The sequence below is a fragment of the Nerophis lumbriciformis genome, linkage group LG06 (genome assembly GCF_033978685.3).
Source record: "Nerophis lumbriciformis linkage group LG06, RoL_Nlum_v2.1, whole genome shotgun sequence".
Lineage (NCBI taxonomy): Eukaryota > Metazoa > Chordata > Actinopteri > Syngnathiformes > Syngnathidae > Nerophis > Nerophis lumbriciformis.
Genome location: NC_084553.2, coordinates 27,116,110 through 27,140,497, shown reverse-complemented (window position 1 = coordinate 27,140,497; position 24,388 = coordinate 27,116,110). Strand labels below are relative to the sequence as shown.

General features: G+C 38.9%; 1 protein-coding gene across 5 annotated transcripts in view; it reads left to right on the top strand.

Moving 5' to 3' along the window:
- Positions 1-23,715, top strand: part of tead1b (TEA domain family member 1b) — a 129,121-nt gene extending 105,406 nt beyond the window's left edge. For all 5 annotated transcript variants that reach the window (XM_061964003.1, XM_061964004.1, XM_061964002.1 and 2 more), the window contains 3 exons: positions 2,492-2,632; positions 2,728-2,880; positions 22,609-23,715. In XM_061964003.1, the coding sequence (XP_061819987.1) occupies positions 2,492-2,632; positions 2,728-2,880; positions 22,609-22,722 (408 nt within the window). In that variant the 3' untranslated portion in view covers positions 22,723-23,715. The remainder of the gene's footprint in view (positions 1-2,491; positions 2,633-2,727; positions 2,881-22,608) is intronic.
- The last annotated feature ends 673 nt before the right edge of the window (positions 23,716-24,388 follow it).

Genomic DNA, 24,388 nt, shown 5'->3' with positions numbered 1-24,388 from the left:
AAGTATGACCTACAGCGATGGTAGAGCTTCATTCTTATGCAGTGTCAAATGGGACAGAAATAAATACATAAATAGATTTTTAAGTAATTACTAAAATATGTAATTCCTTCATTAAAATTGGAATTACATTAATAAATAAATATTAATTTAAAATAAAAATATATTCTATGTTAATATATTATATCAATATTTGAATTTTTAATTAATTATTTCAGAATGTAGTTACTTATCTCATGATTTAATGATTTATTTTTCATGAACTTTTGTTTGTAGGGTCAAATGAGAAGTAATAATAGTAGTAGTGGTAATTTTTTTGGGACCTGTTAAAAACAAAGCAAAGAAATGTATAATAAAAAAAAGGAAACAATTCTAATAACATTACAGTAAAGTACAGAAATAGAAACAAATACTTCACAATGAAAACACATAAAAAAATGAAAACAATACATAGCGGTTAGGTTTTTTCGTATCAAAAAAAGAGTGGGAAGAAGTGAAACTTATTTACTCCCACTCCTTCAATTAAATAACTGGCTTTATTTTATTATTATTACATACAATGATTAATTTACTGGTCTTATTACAATATATTTTGAATAGTCTTTTACTTACTTTGCTCTGGCACAAAAATACAGTACATATCGTATTTTTCGGATTATAAGTCGTTTTGGAGTATAATTTGCACCGGCCGAAAATGCATAATAAAGAAGGAAAAAAACATATATAAGTCGCACTAGAGTATAAGTCGCATTTTTGGGGGAAATTTGTTTGATAAAATCCAACACCAAGAATAGACATTTGAAAGGCAATTTAAAATAAATAAAGAATAGTTAACAACATGCAGGCTGAATAAGTGTACGTTATATGACGCATAAATAACGAACTGAGAAGGTGCCTGGTATGTTAACATAACATATTATGGTAAGAGTCATTCAAATAACTATAACATATAAAACATGCTATACGTTTACCAAACAATCTGTCACTCCTAATCGCTAAATCTGATCAAATCTTCTTCCTCGGTGTCGCTTCTAAACAACTCTGCCAACTCCAAAGGTAGACAATGCGCCGCTTCCTATTCTATCGGTACGTTGCTTACGTCAGAGTCATCGTCAGTTACAGTTCCAATTATTCCAGCCTTTCTGAATCCGGACAAGATGCAGTATATGATTTCCTTTTCGGTGCCATTTTTGTTCAGCCCTTCTCAGTTTTTATAAGTTACCGCCAATGTTGAAATGATCAATTTTCATAGGTGCGGAAGTAGTAGCAGGTAACACCTTTTTTTTGGTTGACGTGTGTGTGGGACGATTGCTGATATACGCCTAGTCTCTTACGTGAATGAGATAAAAAATATTATTTCATATTTTACGGTAATGTGTTAATAATTTCACACATAAGTCGCTCCGGAGTATAAGTTGCACCCCCGGCCAAACTATGAAAAAAAGTGCGACTTATAATCCGAAAAATACCGTACGTACAATATACACATATTTAGTCACATACTGTACGTACATTCAATAACTAAGTGACGGTGACACCAACCAATAACAAGTAAATAACTACCCAAACATTTAGAATAATAAAAATAATGTAAACACTTTGTGATTTTTAGAAACCCTCATTCTTGTACATATTTAAAATCATGTCTTGTAACACTTTTTAAACATTCTTTTAACCCCGCATTCAAACTGTTCCATAATTTAACCCCACATATTGAAACACAAAAGCTTCTACACATTGTGCGTACATTCTTAATTTTAATATTGAAATTACCCTTTAATTTATAACCCCCTTCCCTTTCAGTGAAACACTTATGAACATTTCTAGGCATTGAATTGTTTTTCGCTTCAAATTTATTTTTTACTGTTTGTAGTTCCACAAGATCTTTAAATTTTAGTAGTTTTGAATGTAAGAAAAATGTACTTGTGTGATCCCTAAATAGTGCTCTATAAATGTCCCTTATTGCTTTCTTCTGCAGGGTGATGAGTGGATATATTGTGCTTATGTAATTATTGCACCAAACCTCTGCACAGTAGGTTAAATATGGAAGAACTATTGCACAGTATAGAATGCGGAGTGATTTGTGATCCAGAACGTGTTTGGCTTTATACAGTACTGCAATGCTTTGTGACAATTCGTTTTGTATATGATTAATATGTGATTTTAAACAATCAATTATTTCAATAATGTATTATTTATTTAATAATTTAATATAATTTATATAATTATTGATTAAAAGATTTCATGATTTGATGAACTATTTAATGATTTCATTATTTGTTTCACATTTGAATTCTTTCATTATTTTATCATTTACGAAAATTACTTCATAATTTTTTTCTAGATTTAATTCATTATTTAGTGAACTAATTAAAAATATATATTTTTCTTGAACCAGTATGTCAGCGCTTCATGACTTCATTGTAGTTGTCAAATGCAGTGGAACCACTGCTAATTCATTGTATTGACCACTTGTGTGTGTTTGTTTTACCAGGCTGACCTCAACTGCAACATTCAGGACGAGAATAGCTCTTTCTACGGCGTAACTAGTCAGTATGAGAGCTCAGAGAACATGACCATCACATGCTCCACTAAAGTGTGCTCCTTTGGCAAGCAGGTGGTCGAGAAAGTGGAGGTAAAAAGTTTATTCAGTGTATCAATGACTTGAAAGTGTAAAATGTAGACTCAGCCCCGTTCTTCCTTTTGAATCCATTTTTCTTTTTCTTTCAGACTGAATACGCGCGGTTTGAGAATGGACGATTTGTTTACAGGATAAGCAGATCTCCAATGTGTGAATACATGATCAACTTCATCCATAAGCTAAAGCACCTGCCTGAGAAGTACATGATGAACAGTGTGCTAGAGAACTTCACTATCTTATTGGTAAGAGATCACACTCACCGTATCAGGCCACATCGATTAATTTTAGAAAAGCACCCAATAGTAAGAAAAAGTCCTGAGTCTAGACTGTGATCCGTATCAGCCTCAAAATGTAATCACTTGCTCCTTATCCTTAAAGGTAAATGGAAAACTGCCCATAACTTTTTGAGTTTTCTATAGCGAAATGAAAGCCTCTTGTCAGTCATCCACTGTTTTTGGAGGTGGGGCCGCTGGCATACACATACACAAAGAAGTTGAAGCCTGTAACGTAAACGTTAGCTATTGTCGTAGAAGTGATACATATCAGTCACAAAATGTAATGACTTTTTCTTTATAGTTTTTTTAACATTTTATGATAGATAGATGAAAATATGCCTATACATTTTTCGATTATGTTGCTAACTAATGAACAGACAGACAAATTACATGACCTACTGGCAGAGGTAAAAAAGTTAATAGGACATTGTGATGACTTCCTGTGGCTGGTCTTGCATTCCTCTCATTCCACAAGGGATAAAAGAGTGAGGAGCCTATTTTTCTGCAGGAGATATTAAACCCTTATACAAGACTTTATAGCAGGGCTAGTCAACTACATAATGAAGAGAGCAGTAGTTTCAAGAGCCCAAGGACTCAGGGGCCGGACTTTGAAATTTGGATGTTTTGTCAGAAAGTGCCGCAGGTTTAATTCTTTTGAGATTGTGTTTACTTAATTGCAAAGTGAACACATCGCCTTTCCCACTGCACTGTCAATAAATTAATTATTCTGCTTTGGCTACCCGGTTTCAGCATGTGCAACGAGACAGATAGTTAACAGAATGATGAAACAGAAGCTCCAGAAGTTTTGTTGAGGATTGATGTTCCCTCTTCTGAAATGTTTTCCTTCCTCAGTTTTATTTCTTTACACTTCTTCCTTCATTCAGGTTTGTAGGACTGAAAATATAAATATAAAATAAACATTACAAAAGTATAATGTCAATTGTGTATTTTACATAAATAAAATTGAAGGTTTAGTGTTAATACAGTCTCACAATAAATTAAAAATGTTTACGCACATAGAAATTAAACAACATCAACAGCAAACCGTGCACAAAAGGAATGTGAAGCAACACCATTAAACCAAAGATGTAGAGTTATCGCCCTCTACTGGTCAAAGTTAGCGCTCCATGTGTTAAACGAACTTTGATTGCCAGAGAGTTACTCAGCCAAAAAAAAACACGAGCACTGGCTCGGGGCAGAAAATGTATACTTTGTTGTGCAGCCACTCTTAAAAGTCAGATTTTCAAGATTTATTTTCAGGGTCGATAGTGCCATTTTTGGTTTGAATGAGTAGTCTTCTTCTACTCACCCCACTGCTGCTTCATTGTGACACATATGCCTTGTTGTTTCCCCCTGCGGGGTGGCGTAAGTTCTCCATGCATGAGCAACCCTAGTTTGAGGAGGTCAACAAACCTATTTAGGTGATGTTTGGCAGACCAAATTAAACACTTTGGAAGGCCGGATGTGGCCAGTGGGCTGCCAGTTAAACAGGCCTATAGTTACTCTAGCCACCAATCAGATAGTGTGTTTTAGTCGACAGGTTCAATGATTCAATGTGAGTGTGAAATCTAAAAAAGTACAGAAAATAATTTAAATCATTAAAACCCTAAAGCCTTAAAAAACATCGGGCATTTCAGTTTTAAAGAACACATTTAGACTTAAGGAGGAACTGCACTTTTTGGGGGGAATTTTTCCTATTGTTCACAATCATTATGAGAGATAAGAAGACAAACGTTTTTTGTTTTTTTTTGCATTTTAACATGTCAAATTTGGCTTGTTCTAGGTAGTTAGCAATGCAGATAATGGGAACAATCAATTCTACCTCTAAATCACTTTAAAAATGCAAAACCGTCAACATTTTCACAAACCATCAACAATACTTAATTTATGTTCGTAACCTGGAAAATAACCAAACTGAAGCGGCATTGTTATTGTAAGAGCAAACACGGATTAACTCTCTTTGTAGCATAGTAATACATCGGCGTGTTTCGGTATTAGCCGTAAAAGCTAACGATGGCAAGAGATAAGCAAACTTCTACTTCAGCACGAAACGTGTTTGAGTTTGAAATGCTCAACTCTGCGATAAGACACCAATCTGTATGTACTGACTGAAAAACATGAACAATCATATTACAGTGTCTGTAAAGTATTAGCCCACATTTCATGTTTTGTTTGTACGCAGCTATTCAGACAGCGTATGTACTGTAGTTGTAATAACAAGCATGACACGCTGCATGTGTCATGATCAATGTAAATGTGACTCACTCGATGGATAGTTTTCTCTTTGGTCCAGCTGGCCGGTGACGTTTTTTCTGGTTTATTTTGTACCAACTGCAATCTTTTAATGCTCGACATAGGGAAAGCCGAAAATAATACATTACAGTAATCGAAACAAGACGTAACAAACGCATGAATAATAATCTCAGCGTCTGTGGTGGACAGGATGGGATATTACAGAGATGAAAAAAGTAGTAACACTCAATGTGTGACACAAATGAGAGAGTTGGGTCAAAGATGACACCAAGATTCTTTACCGAGTCGCCTTGTGTAATTGTTTGAGTTTGAGTTTAAGTTTGAGTTTATTTCAAACATGCAAGTATACAACATGACACATCACAATCTCCAGTTTCTCTTTTCAACATGTTCGAAAAGGAGTAGGAAGAAGCAGAGCTTATTTAATCCTACCCCTTTTCTTTTACATAACAGTTGCTAAAACTTTTGTTCACTTCCTGTTCTCAATTTATTCACAATATACTCCATAAGTAATCACAATAAAATAAGTAAATAAATAATAATTGGTGAAGTAAGTTACATTTCATATGTTGAGATAAGTAAGATTATTTTGTGAGTGAAAGAATGGATGAGTTAAATAAATTCAGAATGTTTATCATGGTTCTTCTTCTTTGTACTTTGTAAACACTTTAAGTTTGAAGAGTTTCTTGAAGTGGGTCATATTAGTACATTGTTTGATTGCTTTTGCTTAATCCATTCCATAATTTAATTCCACATACTGATATACTGAAGGTCTTAAGTGTTGTACGTGCATACAAATGTTTTAAATTACATTTCTCCCTAAGAATATATTTCTCCTCTTTTTTTGAGAAGAATTGTTGTATATTCTTGGGTAGCAGGTTATAGTTTGCTTTGTGTATAATTTTAGCTGTTTGCAAATTCACTATGTCGTAGAATTTCAGTATCTTTGATTCAATAAATAAAGGATTTGTGTGTTCTCTATATCCAACATTATGTATTATTCTAACTGATCTTTTTTGTAACACCGTTAATGAATGAAGTGTACTTTTGTAATTATTTCCCCATATTTCTGCACAATAACTCAGATATGGTAACACTAGTGAGCAGTAGAGAATATGAAGTGATTTTTTGTCTAGAACATGTTTTGCTTTATTCATTATTGACGTGTTTCTTGCTACTTCATGTTGTATATTTTTTACGTGAGATTTCCAGTTCAATTTATCATCAATCATTATACCTAGAAATTTGGTTTCATTTACTCTTTCAATTTCTATTCCGTCTATTTGTATTTGTGTTTGACTATCTCTTCTACTGTTACCAAATAGCATTATTTTAGTTTTACTGAGATTCAACGATAGTCTGTTTTTGTCAAACCATCTTTTTAATTTGTTAATTTCTTCTGTTATTATTTGTAGTATCTTCTGTGTGTTCTCTCCTGAACAAAACGCTGTTGTATCATCCGCAAATAATACTAACTTTAAATCTTTTGTAACTTTACAAATGTCATTTATATATAGATTGAATAATTTAGGTCCTAGTATTGATCCCTGAGGTACACCACAGGATATATTTAGCGTTGTAGAGGTGTGTTCGCCTACCTTCACGTATTGTTTCCTGTTCATTAGATAACTTCTTATCCAGTTTAAGACTAACCCTCTGATGCCATATCGTTCTAGTTTTTTGATTAAAATATTGTGATTAATTGTGTCAAATGCTTTAGTTAGATCCATAAAAACTGCTGCCGCACATTTTTTATTATCTATAGCATTGGTAATTTCTTCTGTAATTTCAATTAAAGCCATCGAAGTTGAAACATTAGCTCTGTATCCATATTGATTTTCTTCGAGTATTCTATTTTTATTTATGAAACTCTCTAATCTGTTATTGAACAGTTTTTCAATGATTTTAGAAAATTGTGGAAGTAAGGAAACAGGTCTATAATTTGTAAATTGATGTTTGTCGCCAGTCTTGTAAATTGGTGCAACTTTAGCTATTTTCATTTTGTTTGGAAATGTACCTGTTTGAAATGATAGGTTACTAATATACATTAATGGTCCTGAGATCTCTTCAATAACCTTTTTTATCGTTTCCATATCAATTTCATTACAATCAGTTGAAGTCTTAGATTTACATTTTTTCACGATTGTAACTATTTCCTCCTGTGTCACATTACTGAGGAACATGGAGTTGGGATTTCGCTCTATGGTATCATTATAGTCCTCAATTGAAACTGGGTCTGGAATCCTTTCTTCCAATTTTGGTCCAATATTTACAAAATAATTATTGAAGCTTTCAACTACTTCCTTTATGTTGTCTTTTTTTTTTTTTCCGTCTAAGAAGTATTGAGGGTAGTCCCTCTTAGTGCCATTTTTAATAATGCTATTGAGGATGCCCCATGTTGCTCTCATATTAGTTTTGTTCTTGTCCAATAATTCACTGTAATATTCTTTTCTACATAATCGTAGTATGTATGTTAACTTGTTTTTATACTTTTTGTACTTAATTTCTGCCTCTGTAGTTCTTTGTACTATACATTTCCTATATAGTGTATTCTTCTTCTTACAAGCATTTTTTAATCCTTTTGTCATCCATGGTTGATTATTCTTTCTCTGCTTATTACTGAGTTGTATCCATGGACAATGTTTGTTATAAAGTATTATGAACTTGTTTAAGAAATGTTCATATGCTTCATCAACCTCATTTTCATTGTATACATTGTCCCAATCTTGCTTTTGTAGCTCAATTTTGAAAGCAATCATCCTCTTCTCTGTGCACAGTCTTCGAAATGTCCTTTTGTCTTCCATGTTCTTCTTGTAGTTTCCATCATATATTGTAAAAACTGGCAGATGATCACTAACATCGGTTATAAGTAGACCACTTGTAGTGTTATTATCAAAATCATTGGTAAAAATAATACAGTGTCCTGTAATTCTGCTTGGCTTTGTGATTTTAGGATATAAACTGATGCTGTACATTGTATCAATGAAGGGACTTTTGCTTGTTGGGGTTCAATAAGTCAATATTAAAGTCACCACATAAGAAAATTATTCTTTGCCCATTGTCCATGTAAGTAGCCTTGATCCATTCTTCAAATGTTTCTATACTTGACTTAGGTGATCTATATATACAACTGATGAATATGTTTTTGCTTTTTTCCTGACATATTTCAATTGTTATACATTCTAAGATATTATCTATAGCAAATGACATGTTTTTTACCACTTTGTAGTTCAGGTTCTTCATCACGTACACAGCTACTCCTCCTCCATTTTTGCTGTTTCTGTTGATGTAGTTTAGTTCATATCCATCCAGATCAAAATCTATTCCTTTTTTATCATCAATCCATGCTTCCGTGACAGCAATCACTTAGAAGGGTTCGTTGATGTGTTCCAAAAAGTTCTTAATATTGTTGTAGTTTGCATACAAGCTTCTGCTATTAAAATGAATAATTGACAATTTGTTATCACATTTAATGTTGCTGTTATATTGATCATCCATATAATAAAAACAATTATTATTGAAGTGGGAGAAAAAATTTGTATCTGGATCTATATCATTTTCCAAATCCTGGTTTTTGTGATCTTTGTTGCAGAAATTTTTTAGTTCCATGTTTTCTTGTTCAACAATCTTTGATGTTGTTTCAATAATCTCTATAAGTGTAGGTGGATGCAATCCTGAATCTAGGTCCTCTTGTTTAGTCGTCCCTTGGAACATAGTAGTGTTGATGCTGAATTTAGGTGCTTGTTTTCTGTCAGAGTCCATTATCATCGTTGTTGTAGAAGCTGTGTAAACTTTAAAAATTTTCCAGGTCCTTGATGTCATGGACAGCAAGTACTCTTGCTTCTGGACCTCCATTCAGCTTGATGTAGATTTTACAGTTGGCGCTCCAAGTTCCCTGGATTTTTCCCTGCTTTCTCAAGTCGCGTGCTTTCTTGGCGATTCCAGCATTACGTTTTGTGAGATGCTCATTCATGTACACATTTGTTCCCTTCAGCTTCTTTCCCTGTCTCAGCAATGCCATTTTAGATTTTCTGTTTACAAGTTTCACGAGCACGACTGGAGTGGCGTTGTTGTTTCTTCCGTTCAGTGGGATGCATGTTTCGATGGTATTAATGTCAATTTCAATTTCTTTTGATTGCAGAAAGTTGACCACTTGCTGTTCTGCTGAGACCATATCCATTTCATCTGGTTCACCTTCATTATTCACAGCTTTCGCATAGGATCTTGGTTTAATTCGGTGCCCTGTCACGATGATATCATTCATCCGTTTATCCTGATCCATTTCATCTATGATATTCCTCAGCATGTTGTTGTCTTCTTGAAGGATCTTTATTTGTTTGCCCATTTCAGTGGCTTCATTATTTCTGATGTTTTTGTGAGATTGGAGACTTTCTATATTTTGCTGTAGACTTTTCACATCTCGTCTGTGTTCTTCTTTCATTTCTTTCATTTCTTCTTTCCATCCCTCCATCATGTAGTTCAATTTTTCTAACATTTCTTTTTTAAAATCATGGAGTATTTTTTGTATCCCTTCTTGATTCCCATCATGTCCCGTGTCCAGCCTCAAATCTTGTTCAGTCTTTCCTTTAGCTTTTCGCATCGCGGCAGTCGATGACGTCAGTGCCTCTTATGTCTTAACGGCAGTTACTTCTTTAGCAACTTGCGGTACTTTTAACTTGTTTTTTCAACAATTTCGTACCTTGCGCCGTTCAGAGATCAATTTTGGGTGTCAGCCTGTCAACTTATATCACTCTGCGACGTCGGAATCACTTTAAAACAGCTGTAAACTCGCCGTAGCTTTTGGTTGCCAGGCAACCGCTTTGAACTGCGGCAAGGCGTCGTTGGCTTGAGGCTAACGGCTCTTCCAACTCGCCTTATTTCAGCGTATCTGTGCCTCTCAACTGACCAATATCAGATCGAAGATGCCAGGTGACTCTCCTGTGGCTGTGATCACAAATCAGTGGTCAAAATCTTCAGACTTAACAAAAACTCCGGTAGCAGAAGCGGAGCCTTTTTCTTTTGCGTCCTTTCTCATTGACAGGAAGTGACGCTCTGTTTGGTTGTCAAATGTTAAGGTGGTATTATTAAATAGGTGCCAGTGTGTAGCAGGACCGATAATCAGCATTTCCGTTTTCTTAGCGTTAAGATGCAAAAAGTTGCTGGACATCCATTTTTTTAATTTCATTTAGACATGCCTCCAAGTGACTACAATCTGGCGTGATGGTCAGCTTTAGGAGCATGTAGTGTTTGGTGTCATCAGCATAACAGTGAAAGCTAACACCGTATTTGCGTATAATGTCACCTAGCAGCAGCATGTAGATGCTGGAGAGTGCAGGGCCAAGAACCGAACCATGTGGAACTCCGCACGTTACCGTAACATACTCCGAGGTCACATTGTTATGGGAGACACACTGCATCCTGTCAGTAAGATAGGAATTAAACCAAGGAAAGGCAGGTCTGCCATACCAATACGTGTTTTTGATATGTGCTAATAGAATAGAAGTTATGATCGATGGTATCGAAAGCAGCGCTAAGATCAAGTATCAGCAACATGGATGATGCATCAGCATCCATAGTTAGCAATAGATCATTAGTCACTTTTGCGAGGGCACTCTCAGTAGAGTAATTTGCCCTGAAACCGGACTGAAAGGGTTCAAAGAGATTGTTAGACCATAAGTGTTAATTTATCTGCTGTGCAAACATTTTTTCGATGATTGACGAGAGAAAGGGAAAGTGGGACGCTGGCCGGTAGTTTATCATGAGGTCAGAATCAAGATTAGGTCTTTTGAGCAGAGGATGAATAACCGCTGTTTTGAATGCGAGGGCAACAGTGCCAGAGGAAAGTGATAAGTTAATAATATTTAGTGCTGAAGGTCCTAATATTACAAACAGCTCCTTGATAAGTTTCCTAGGAAGTGGGTCAAGTAAACATGTTGTTTATTTTGTCCTATTTATGAGTCGCAGGAGTTCCTCTATTGTTATTTCATCAAAAAGAGGGAGATTATTTTGGAGAGCAATAACCGTCATACATACATTCATATCTTTGCTATTAGAACACAATTGGAGCTGGGGCGAGTTATTTTTAATCTCATTTCTATTTAGTTACATTTTCTTAGTAAAGAATCGCATAAAGTCATCAGCCGAGTGAGTGGAGCTACTGGGTGAAGTCCCTTGTTGGGTTAGCGAATCTACTGTATTGAACAAATATTTAGGATCGTTTTTATTGAGGTGGATGAGATTGGAGTAGTAATTAGTTTTAGCTAAGGTAAAAGTGTGTTTTTAAGTTATTAAACTATCACTCCATGCTTGATGGAAAACCTCAAGATTAGTCGCACGTCATTTGCGTTCCAGCTTTCTACATGATAGTTTAAGAGCTCTGGTTTCTTCTGTGAACCAGGGGGTGTGCCTTTTCGGGCCCTTTTTCAGCTTTAGCGGTGCTATACTATCAATGGCGTTGCGCAGGGCATCGTTAAAGTTGTTAGTGAGGTTATCAATAGATAGATTTGGGAATGGTGCCAATACCGAGGGCAGTAGGCCAGCAGGATTCGTAGTTGTGGCAGCATTAAAGGCCTACTGAAACCCACTACAACCGACCACACAGTCTGATAGTTTATATATCAATGATGAAATCTTAACATTGCAACATGCCAATAAGTTAGCTTACTAAAGTGCAATTTTAAATTTCGCGCGAAATATCCTGCTGAAAACGTCTCGGTATGATGACGCCGGCACGTGACGTCACGGATTGTAGAGGACATTTTGGGACAGCATGGTGGCCAGCTATCAAGTCGTCTGTTTTCATCGCAAAATTCCACAGTATTCTGGACATCTGTGTTGGTGAATCTTTTGCAATTTGTTCAATGAACAATGGAGACAGCAAAGAAGAAAGCTGTAGGTGGGAAGCGGTGTATTGCGGGCGGATGCAGCAACACAAACACAGCCGGTGTTTCATTGTTTACATTCCCGAAAGATGACAGTCAAGCTTTAGCATTGGCCTGTGGAGAACTGGGACAACAGAGACTCTTACCAGGAGGACTTTGAGTTGGATGCGCAGACGCGGTACCGTGAGTACGCATGCAGCTGCGGCTTCCAAACATTTGATCGCTTGCCCGTACGTGCGTGCCGCTATGTGCATGTCACGTACGTAACTTTGGGGACTTTGGGGAAATATATGTGCTTTGGGGAGGTGAACGGTACTTTGGGCTGTGTGTTGTGCAGGTGTTTGAGTTGTATTGGCGGGTTATATGGACGGGAGGGAGGAGGTGTTTCTTATGCGGGATTAATTTGTGGCATATTAAATATACGCCTGGTTGTGTTAATAATAATAATAATACCTGGGATTTATATAGCGCTTTTCTAAGTACCCAAAGTCGCTTTACATGTAGAACCCATCATTTATTCACACCTTGTGGTGGTAAGCTACTTTCATAGCCACAGCTGCCCTGGGGTAGACTGACGGAAGCGTGGCTGCAATTTGCGCCAACGGCCCCTCCGACCACCACCTATCATTCATCATTCAATTCACCGGTGTGAGTGGCACCGGGGGCAAAGGGTGAAGTGTCCCGCCCAAGGACACAACGGCAGCGATTTTTGGATGGTAAGAGGCGGGGAGCGAACCTGCAACCCTCAGGTTTCTGGCACGGTTGCTCTACCCACTACGCCATAATACGCTAATAGAGTATATATATGTCTTGAGTTTATTTACTGTTTTAGTCATTCCCAGCTGAATATCAGGTCCCACCCGCCTCTCACAGCATCTTCCCTATCTGAATCGCTCCCACTGCCCTCTAGTCCTTCACTCTCACGTTCCTCATCCACAAATCTTTCATCCTCGCTCAAATTAATGGGGAAATCGCTGCTTTCTCGGTCCGAATCGCTCTCGCTGCTGGTGGCCATGATTGTAAACAATGTGCAGATGTGAGGAGCTCCACAACCTGTGACGTCACGCTACTCGTCTGCTACTTCCGGTAGAGGCAAGGCCTTTTTATCAGCGACCAAAAGTTGCGAACTTTATCGTCGATGTTCTCTATTAAATCCTTTCAGCAAAAATATGGCAATATCGCGAAATGATCAAGTATGACACATAGAATGGACCTGTTATCCCCGTTTAAATAAGAAAATCGCATTTCAGTAGGCCTTTAATGTGGCGGCTACTAAATCATTGGTTATTAGTAGCTTGTTGACAATGAGTCAGAACTTCGAATTTCATAAGGAAGTGATCGGACATTACTTTAGTGTACAGGAGTACCATAACTTTGGAGGTGGTGACACCCAAGGACTAGATCCATCATATTACCGTTGCGATGTGTGGGTTCATTTATTATTTGTGTAAGACCACAGCTATGAATTATAGTCTGGAGCACCACGCACAAAGGGTCTGACGGGGTATTCATATGGATATTAAAATCCACCATTATAATTATATTATCCGCGTGTGTTACCAGATCAGCAACACACTCTGAAAATTTGCTGATAAAATCCGAAAAGAGCCGAGGGGTGCAAAAGATAACAGCCAGATGGAGAGGTAGCGGTGTGACAGAACTCACAGTAAGCACCTCAAATGATTTATATTTATTACTTAGGTTGTTAGGGCTAAGGTTAAGGTTTTCATTGGATATTAGTGCGACCCCTCCACCCCTTTTAAGGGGACGGGCAGTATTTGCACTCTTATAGTTAGGAGGAGATGCCTTACTAGGTGGAAAAAATTAATCTGTTTTTAGCTAAGTCTCACGGAGACCAATGATGTTAAGATTTTTGACTCTAATGACCTCATTAACTAATAGCATTTTGGGAGGCAATTATTTGATGTTTAAAAAGCCCATACTATAGGTAGTGGGCTGTTTTGAAGCAATGTTGTTCATTGTATCCGTAGTACTGATAATAATGTTACGTCTATTCCATGTAGTGCGCCCTAAATAATTTCGATCACATCTACGAATTGATATGGTGGGGATCTTGAGATTATTTGCTTGGTGCTGCGATACAGGTATATTTAACGCTTCATAATTTGCCACCTCAGTAATGCTACGTTTGCAGGAATTTTCCAGCCGGGCACTGGTTAGTTCTAGCTTAACTGACTCCTCTCCCGGGCTGACAGGCACTGTAATTGCCTGTGTCCCAGTTTGCTCTAGTGTAGTTAGTCAAGTGTGACTCAACCAGTAATCTATGTTGCTAGTGGAGTGATGGCGCCTTCTCGGTTAGGGTGAAGGCCGTCACTCCTCCTCAGCAAGCCCGGTTTTCCTCAGAAAGAGGGCAAATTATCAATAAACGTTTGTCCCTGTTCTCTACAAAAACTAGCCAGCGAGACTAATCTGCTATAACTCTCATCATTGCCTCCCACAGGCAGGGGGCTAGAGACAAGTACTCTATGCCGAGCTATCTTTGTAGCGAGATTAGAAGTCCTCGCTCCGTTCCTCTTTGTAATCTCTGTCTCATCCTAGTGTCATTCGAGCCATGATGTGCAACTATGTTTGCGTAGGTAGTGGTGTGAATAGCCTGTCGTACCTGTTTAGTAAACCTGTTGCGAGTCAGCTCCCTAAGGTTAGCTTCAATGTCGGGTGCTCTGGCCCCGGGAATACACAAAATTATGTCTGGTTTGCTAAACTGTATGTTCCGGGTGATGGAGTCCCCTGTGGTGTCTGGTAGACTGGGGTGTAGTACTAGCGAAAGGGTTAAATCTATTATGCGTCTCAACTGGTTCACCTTGGCTTGTAGGCCGCTTAGGGCTGCTACAAACTGGACTCGTCAGCTTGCTACAGCTAATGCTAGCTAATGTGTCCACGGCGCCTAAAGTTACGAAATTACTCTGCTCTAACTGGCGAACAGGGCCCTCTAGTAGAGACAACCTATCCATGAGAAAGGTGCACGAAGAACAGGAAGCCATACTCACCTTGTTTCTTTCACCGGGTCAAGTTCGTGCTGTCTTCAGAGCGCAGTAGCTTCAGACCAGTTCTAGCGTAGCTTCCCTAGCTTAGCAACTAGGTAGGTGAAAGTGAGGTGGTGAAACAAAGAGTGGTTGCTTCTCTAAGTTGGATAAGACTACTAAGTATGTTGGAGAAGTAATAAAGAAACTGTAAACAATTAGAATCACACAGATAGAAATATATCACTTTGCTTCGAGGACGAACTGCAGCAGCAGGAGCAAGTAGTAGCAGAGGTGCAACCGCACTCTGTTGTTTCTTTCACCGAGTCGAGTGCTGGCTGTCATTCGGAGCACAGTAGTTTCGGACCGAGACTAGATGAGTTTCACTAGCTTAGTAGTTAGCTAGCTGAAAGTGTGGCAGTAAAACAGAGATTGTGTGCTTTGTAAGTTTGATAAGACTACTAAATATGTTGGAGAAGTAATAAAGAATAAACAATTAGAAGCACACAGATAGAAAGATAGCACTTAGCTTTTTGAGCGGCGAACAGCAACAGCGAGCAGCGAAAGTGAGCAGACTTCCAGACGTGACCTAAGACCAAAGATAGTGTTAATGAGTTTGTGCATGATTTGTTTCTGTACTGTACGCAGTCAACAATAATCGCTGTGGCTCGCACCCACTTGGCGGCATACCAAATTTCAATATCTCTGCATTTATATTTTAAAAATAAACTTGGGACAATCCACGGGCTGTATTTTGCGGATCAGGTTCGGGCATCTGGTCAGGATGCCACCCGAACGCCCTTCTAGGGAGGTGTTTAGGGCACGTCTGACCGGTAGAAGGCCACGGGGAAGACCCAGGACACGTTGGGTAGACTATGTCTCCCGGCTGGCCTGGGAACACCTCGGGATCCCCCGGGAAGAGCTGACGAAGTGGCTGGGGAGAGGGGAGTCTGGGCTTCCCTGCTTAGGCTGCTGCCCCCGCGACCCAACCTCGGATAAGCGGAAGAAGATGGATGGATGGATGGATATTTTGCGGATCACTGAGTTACACAATTATTTGGCGTACCACTAGATGGAGCCCGAGTGGGACGGGTGCCACAGTTTGAAAAACACTGCTTCAAATTGTTCCACCTTTGAGTGGGGTGGCACCTGGGGTGATTTGTCAGATTCTAATGGTGGCACGTGCCACCCTAGGCCACCCCCTGGACACGCGACTGACTTAAAGCCCCCTTATCCACCTTTGCTAACAACCTTGGTTGAGCGAAATAATTGGCCACCGCATTTTCTTGAATTCTACTGCAGTTCTTTCATCTATTCATTGCTTTTCATACTACACTGACTTTGGGTACATGGGACATGGGGTTTATACCATGGACGAGTACCATGTCCATCACATGAATGACAAATACTATGTATTGCCATGTTAACACGGCTCTACTCACTATTGAGACTTTTCTGTTGGCAAAAGCAGGCACCGCCAGGTACTAGAAATAGCCGAGAATATGATAGATGCAAACCGCAACATCTGTTAATAACCAGTCCTAGTTTTTCCCTCTTTCTGCTTTTCAAGTTAATTGCACAAATGATGTTGGCTTAGTTTATACATCAAATGGCCTTCCTGATGCAACCCCGGTTGGGAATGGAACCCATTAATGGCAGAAACAAATGATTTAATATGGACTTTTGCAACAACCTTCTGCTGTTTACTACTGTCAGGCACTCTCTGTAGTTGTAAGATAATGTTATACCGATTGCCAAGCAATGATAAGGTTGTTTAACGTTATTGAAGTCTGTCTGCCCGTCTGTACCATCATTGCCATCAGTGGGCAAAACAAGAATGTCGAGAAAGGCCACAACAAATGCAACAAGACAATATTATAAATGATAACTTTCACAAATAGCACGCAAAATCTGCAAAAGCCACAACATATACAAACGCCATAACACAATAATATAAAGCCGCAACATAACTTTAAGCCACTAAGGATGCTGCTGACATGACGGAAGTAACAGCGCAGCACGTTACGTCAACAGACTAAATTCCTAAACATGGGAAATTAGCAGAGGTGTGGACTCGAGTCACATGACTTGGACTCGAGTCAGACTCGAGTCATGAATTTGATGACTTTAGACTCGACTTGACAAAATGTAAAAAGACTTGCAACTCGACTTAGACTTTAACATCAATGACTTGTGACTTCACTTGGACTTGAGCCTTTTGAATTGACATGACTTGACATGACTTGCTACTTTCCCCAAAACCCAAAGATGAAAAAGTTATTCGGGAGCGCTCCGTATTTTTCATTGTGTACTTGTCTATCAGCGTTGCGTGTGTCAGCTGGTGTGGTCTCAGTACAACAGCCAATCAAATTAGATCTACTTTGTTTTCATCACACAGCATTCATCCAATCAAATTGCAGGACAACCAACGAAGAAGACATGTCCAAACCACACGCCAGTGAACAAAAAATGATACCTAAAATAATTTTGTTTGGGTATAAAAATTACGAGGTGGTCAACACAAAACGGTTTGCAGTATGCAACACATGCGGTTCGAAAATTACTGATGGAGAGGCAACAACTTCCAACTTTGTCCGGCATTTGAAGTTGCACAAAGAACGGTAAGTTTTGAATGTAAGATAACGTTTATTGGCTAAGTAACGTGACTTTTATTTGCTGTGTAGTTAAATCAGTGAGGCTGTAAACTCACTGCTAACGTTATAACGTTATTGCAAACACGGGAATCTGTTGCAGTTCACTACCTTATTCATACTTTTTGTTCAGTGATTTTTTTCAAGCAGGGTTACGTTAGTCAATATATCACACGTAATGTTAGACGGCGGTCAGCAGCACCGCGTATTTTAGCCACCTAAAAAAAGACAAAAATAGTAAAATAAAGGTCAGTTAAAATGTATACTATATTACGAATATGTGTACCGTTTTAGCTAGCTTTCTGACATACTGTTGGTTGTTTACCTCAGTGGTCCCCAACCACCGGGCCGCGGCCCGGTACTGGTCCGTGGATCGATTGGTATCGGGCCGCACAAGAAATAATTTTTTTTCTTTTTTCTTTTTTTAATTAAATCAACATAAAAAACACAAGATACACTTACAAGTAGTGCACCAACCCAAAACAACTCTCTCCCCCCTTTTGTTCTGGGCATTGAACATGAAGACTCTTCCTTCACTGTTCCGAGTGGCCATGAGAGTCTTGGCAGTGCCTGCCTCCAGTGCTCCAGTGGAGCGAGTTTTCAGCCATGGTGGCATCATACTACGCCCCCATCGTGCACAAATGACTGACAGACTCTTGGCTAATTTGGTCTTTTGCAAATGCAATGCAGCATAGGGCCCTGACATATAAAAAGTACAACTTTTTTGTTATGTTCACGTATATGTCATGTTTTTTCAATGTTAACACTTTTGTACAAATAAGTACATTTGCACTTTATTTTTCAATGTGTTTGTTCTGTAAAGGAATGAGTTCATGTTTAAAATGACTGGTTAATAGTGCTATTATAAAGTGCAATGTCAGCACAATTTTCTTTCCTGCAATTTAAAATGCACTTGTTTTAATAAATAAATACAGCGTTTGAAAAGCATACACAATCTGTGTTAATATATTAGTCTGTGGTTAAAAGGACTTGAAACTCAAAATGCAGGACTTAGGACTTGACTTGAGACTTTCCAGTCTTGACTTTGGACTTGACTCGGGGCTTGCCTGTCTTGACTCGGGACTTGACTCGGACTTGAGGGCAAAGACTTGAGACTTACTTGTGACTTGCAAAACAATGACTTGGTCCCACCTCTGGAAATTAGTATATTTGTAAAAGTGGTGCTGTTGGTCTTGAACCCCAAGATGCAGAGATGGCAGGTGTAGCGCAGGTAAACATGACTTTAATGTCAAAAAGGAAATAGTGCCACTGTTAAGCGCACATGCAGGAAACACAGGAAACAGGAAACAATCATCGAGCCCTGACTGGAGAGCGAGTCAGGCATTAATAGCAGCCAGCTGATTGATAACAGGTGTGGCCAGGCTGCCAATCAACGGCAGGTGAGGGGAAATAGCGGTCAGGGAGACAAGCAGGTAAAGGAACCAAGCATAAGAGCGCTACACAGGAAATAAACGCAAACCAAGGGTGAATGGGACAGATCGTCACAGTTACACCCCTATAAACTAATCTTTTTCTGTAGTCCTTCCTCAGGACATTGTGATTGCTGTGTTCTGTGAAAATTAACAAATGCTACATCTACTTTTCTTTATTAGAAGATACAATAAAAACCTATAGTATTGTAGACATTGTTGTTACAATGAATTATTAAATATACATTTTGATTGACATGACTCAAACATTTGTTAGAGTTCCTGTAATAATAAAGTTTTTTCTTTGCCACTACTCCCCACTTGTTTCGGTCGCTGTCTCTCTATTGTTCTTCTGTGGCATAAGTATGTATGTTTTTCGTAATTGTACCACCAAAATGTTTTTCGTTTCATGTCTGTGCAGACAAGGCATAGGCATATGAACTGGAAGCTGGGGGGAGAATATTGGAGACAGATGCATTTGTCCCACCAAAAACTACACCGTGAAGGGTAAAATGTTAGCCTTTGAAGTCTGAAAGTGCAACACACCGTCAAGTTACTGGCTTTTTTTCAGCTCTGAGTAGATTTTGTGTTGCGACCAAACTTTCCTTCTGGTCGCTGAGAGGTGGAAATTAATTCTTGGAGCTTGTATGACTCTCTCGGTGTACAAAGGCGCCAAGGTCCGGACTGCTTTTTGTTTATATTTTACAACACTCCTCCATAGTGCAGTAGGGAAAATGTGACGTGTGCACAACATATACTGTATACTGTACATGAATTAGAGCGGTCAACAAAAGTATGGCAATATTTCCTTCCTCTCTCCTATTTTTTTGTTCTTTATTCCCCCCTGCACAGGTGCATACTAGTCCTTTAAATACTTCCTGTTTGCATATGACACATCCATGCGCATGCCCACATGACCAACACCTACCTCCCTTTAGCTATGCAGACACACCCCCACACACTTTGCTAACCAAAACCTTCATTCTGTCTCCTACAATCGTCTTGCTTTTTTTAAATGTTTATTCATGCTTAGGAATCATGTATTTTGAGTGAAGTCATCTTTAGCCTGGCATGGTTACTAATTCATTGTTTGACTGCTATCTTTGTCAGTGTTCCCAAGTACCGTCAACACTACCTGAAATGTTTTATCTCATTCAGCACTATAACCAGGTTGAAACACCAACATGACTTAATAGACCTGAGTGGACTCACGTCAGTGCAACAACACAACACAAAGACAACACCTAATCATTCTCGACCATTTGTCAACATGTATGACGTTATATGAGATATCATGTGCAACAGTGACGTGCGGTGAGGTTCATGACTGGTGAGGCACTGACTTCATCACAGTCAGATTTACAAACATATGAACCCTAAAGAGTATCTTATTCACCATTTGATTGGCAGCAATTAACGGGTTATGTTTAAAAGCTCATACCAGCATTCTTCCCTGCTTGGCACTCAGCATCAAGGGTTGGAATTGGGGGTTAAATCACCAAAAATGATTCCCGGGCACGGCGCCGCTGCTGCCCACTGCTCCCCTCACCTCCCAGGGGGTGATCAAGGGATGGGTCAAATGCAGAGGACAGATTTCACCACACCTAGTGTGTGTGTGACAATCATTAGTACTTTTAACTTAACTTTAACTTTACACATACAAACTGTAGCACACAAAAAAAATCACATTTAATTAAAAAAAACGTTATTATGGTCTTACCTTTACTTATAAGTGCGGGAACAGTGGTGTTCGTGTTGGAGGAGTTGTGAATGAATGAACTATGAAATCCGTGCTGCAGTCTGCAGGTGTACCTAATGTTGTGTCCTTGCAGTCGTTCACGCTCCTCCAGCGCGAGCATTGTTGTTTTTGCACTTTTTGGCTTCTTGTTAAGTGACTTTTTTTGGGTGGATTCGGTCTTGCACGTGGAGGGTTTGGGTGTGGGCTTTGGTTGGTGTGGCGCTCCTGTCGGGGGATGCATTAACCGGCACCAGGAGGCGAGATTACGCGAGCTTCAGCCAGTGCGTCTTTGCAGCAGTTTTATGATTGCTCAGCACAAGAAATACTTAACACTGTTGACAAAATACACTACATTATATACCTCAGCTAACTAAACTATGGAAATGTATAATATAGTTCATATAGCAATACGGTCTCACTGCACAGCAGGCCAGCAGTTAGCCGAGTCCGCAATCCATGTTGAGGCACAACTGAGTGACGTGCCTCAACTGGCTGCTGATCACCGCACCGTCTCTTCTCAGTATTTGAACGACAAATGCGAAAATTCAGCGATTTTGAATAAATATAATCTAAAACTGGTGAAGTTAAATGGAAAATAACTTTATAGTATAATCACTGAATACATATAACAATTTAATAGATTTTTTTTCTTTTTACATTTTTTTCTTTCCATGATGGCAGGTGAGGCCCTGCCTCCAGTGACCGCATGTCACTGATGTGCAATATATCAGGAAGATGATATGATGATACAGGTGAAACAATAAATTGATTAGTGATATATGTATTAGCTTGTTATTACTGTATACACATTTACAATTATCTTCAAAGCTAAACTGGACAAAAAAGTTAGTGAGTTTTAAAGGGCGTAAAAACATTATGGATTATTTTCCTTTTTTCCAAAAATTTTAGTAATAAACAAAAAAATGTAACATGTTCTTTTCATTTTTACCCTTTTGAAGGCATTTTGATCAGATATTATCACAGGTTTGAAATTGTAAAGTGACGTATTATATTATTTGACAACTGTGGTATTATTTAATAAAAAGGCCTTCAATGGGTTAAAATCAAAATAAAAAAGAACATTACATGTTTGGTATTTCTGTTTAGGGCTAGAGTTGATTGGGAGATTCCAAGCATTATAAAAAATTAAAAAAAAAAAAATCCATAATGTTTGTATGCCCTTTAAAAAATGAAGGACTTTTGTGTCCTGTTTGGCTTTGTGGTATTGATGAATTACTGTCAAGTGTATCGGACAGTTGTAAAATGATTGGACATTAAAAATGTAATATTTACCATAAAAAAACCTTCTCAGAAAAAATTATGTAAAATGGAGAAACAACAAAAACTATGGCCAGAAATACAGCAAACATTTACTAAAATGACTAAAAAGTCAGCCTGAGAAGAAGTGTAATACAGTCAGGGAAGAAATAGGATTGCCAGGTAGAGCATTAGGGTGTGAGATAAGATCACAATCATTAATAATGACATTAGTGATTATAATGGAGCAGCTGGGATAGGCTCCAGCACCCCCGCGATCCCGAGAGGGACAAGCGGTAGAAAAATGGATGGATGGATGGATTATAATCGATCCAGAAAGGACAACAGGTGAAAACTGATGTCAAGTTCATTTTTAAAGATGCATTTTAAGTATTTATTTCATTATTTTCACAATTCCATTGTGTTTTGTGTTAGGTTCTGAGCTTATAATTATCTGTCAGGTTTCCAATTAGTCCTCAAGTGTGTGTGTGTGTGTGTTTACAGGTAGTGACGAACAGGGACACTCAGGAGACGCTGCTATGTATGGCGTGTGTGTTTGAGGTGTCCAACAGCGAGCACGGCGCCCAGCATCACATCTACAGACTGGTAAAAGAATGAATCAATCCTCTTTCCTCACAGACTCTCTGACCTCCAGACAAGTGGCTGTGCCTCTCGCTGAAAGTCACACCAACGACGCGTTTTGTTGGTCATTACCTGAAGTCTCCTTTTATCACTGTGTTGTTTTGTGTTGTTCAACTGCAGTTGTTTTATTTTACCAACGCTTTACTGCTGGAAGTCTCCTTGAGAGATTATACTCAGTAAAGTAGGAGGAACTGTGGCATTTACGTACAAATATGTACTTCTCTAAAATTAGGAAATGGACCTGTGTGTGTTGTCTTTGTTATTTTTGCTAAGACACAAAATATATAAATGGGCTATTGGCCTTTTTGTGCTAGTTGCCTAATGAGACATGCGTAATATGTTGAGAATATGTGTTCCATCAGCAGCCAATAGAGCTCCAAAGAAGCTGTCATGACACTAAATATTCTGCTTTTCTTTCTGTGTTCAATCAACAACCAGTATATTATATCCCTGTTGAAGCATTTCAGCACCCTTGCAGCAATTTGAGTGCTCTCTAAAAAGAGAAACTACAATCATTTTGCTGCATTTTCTAATGAATTCAGGAAACATTCCAATTTGCTTCAGCATTCCCATTCCTCTCAAGTAGGAGAATTTTTCATTTCTGGAAAGTTAAAAACACTACAAAAACTTGACTGTCTAAAACAGGGGTCTCAAACTCAATTTACCTGGGGGCCACTGGATGCAGAAACTGGGTGAGGCTGGGCCGCAAGAAAATATTTCTTAAAAAAATCTAACATGCACTTTTTAATGAATTCACCTTCTTTGAATGGCTTTCCCGCCCTAGCAACATATTTGCCAACCATCCCGATTTTTCCGGGAGATTCCCGAATTTCAGTGCCCATCCCGACTATCTCCCGGGGCTCCATTCTGCCGAATTTGTCCCGATTTTAACCCGGACAACATTATTAAGGGCGTGCCGTGATGGCACTGCCTTTAACGTCCTCTACAACCTGTCGTCGCGTCCACTTTTTCACCATACAAACAGCGTGCCGGCCCAGTCACATGTTGTATGGGCTTCTGCAAACACACCTAAGTGGTTGATGTGTGGGGGAGCAAGGTTGGGGGGGCGGGGTTTGGTGGTAGCTGGTGTGTATATTCTAGCCCGGAAGAGTTAGGGCTGCATGGGATTTTGGGTATTTGTTCTGTTGTGTTTGTTGTGTTACGGTGCGGATGTTCTCCCGAAATGTGTTTGTCATTCTTGTTTGGTGTGGGTTCACAGTGTGGCGCATATTTGTAACAGTGTTAAACTTGTTTATACGGCCACCCTCAGTGTGACCTGTGACCAAGTATGTCTTGCAGTCACTTACGTGTGTGTACAGAAGCCAAATTCAACATGTGACTGGGCTGGCACGCTGTTTGTACAGGTTGTAGAGGGCACTAAAGACAGTGCCATCATGGCATGCCCTTAATATTGTTGTTTGGGTGAAAATCGGAAGACATTCGAGAGAATGGTTGCCCTGAAATTCGTGAGTCTCCCGGAAAAATCGGGAGGGTTGGCAAGTATGACGCTGTCAAGCGCCATTCATATAAAACTCGCGGGCCGCACTAACATTAAATTTTCATATTAAGGTGCGGGCCGTGAAATAACGTCTAGCGGGCCGCAATTGGCCCGCGGGCCGCGTGTCTGAGACCCCTGGTCTAA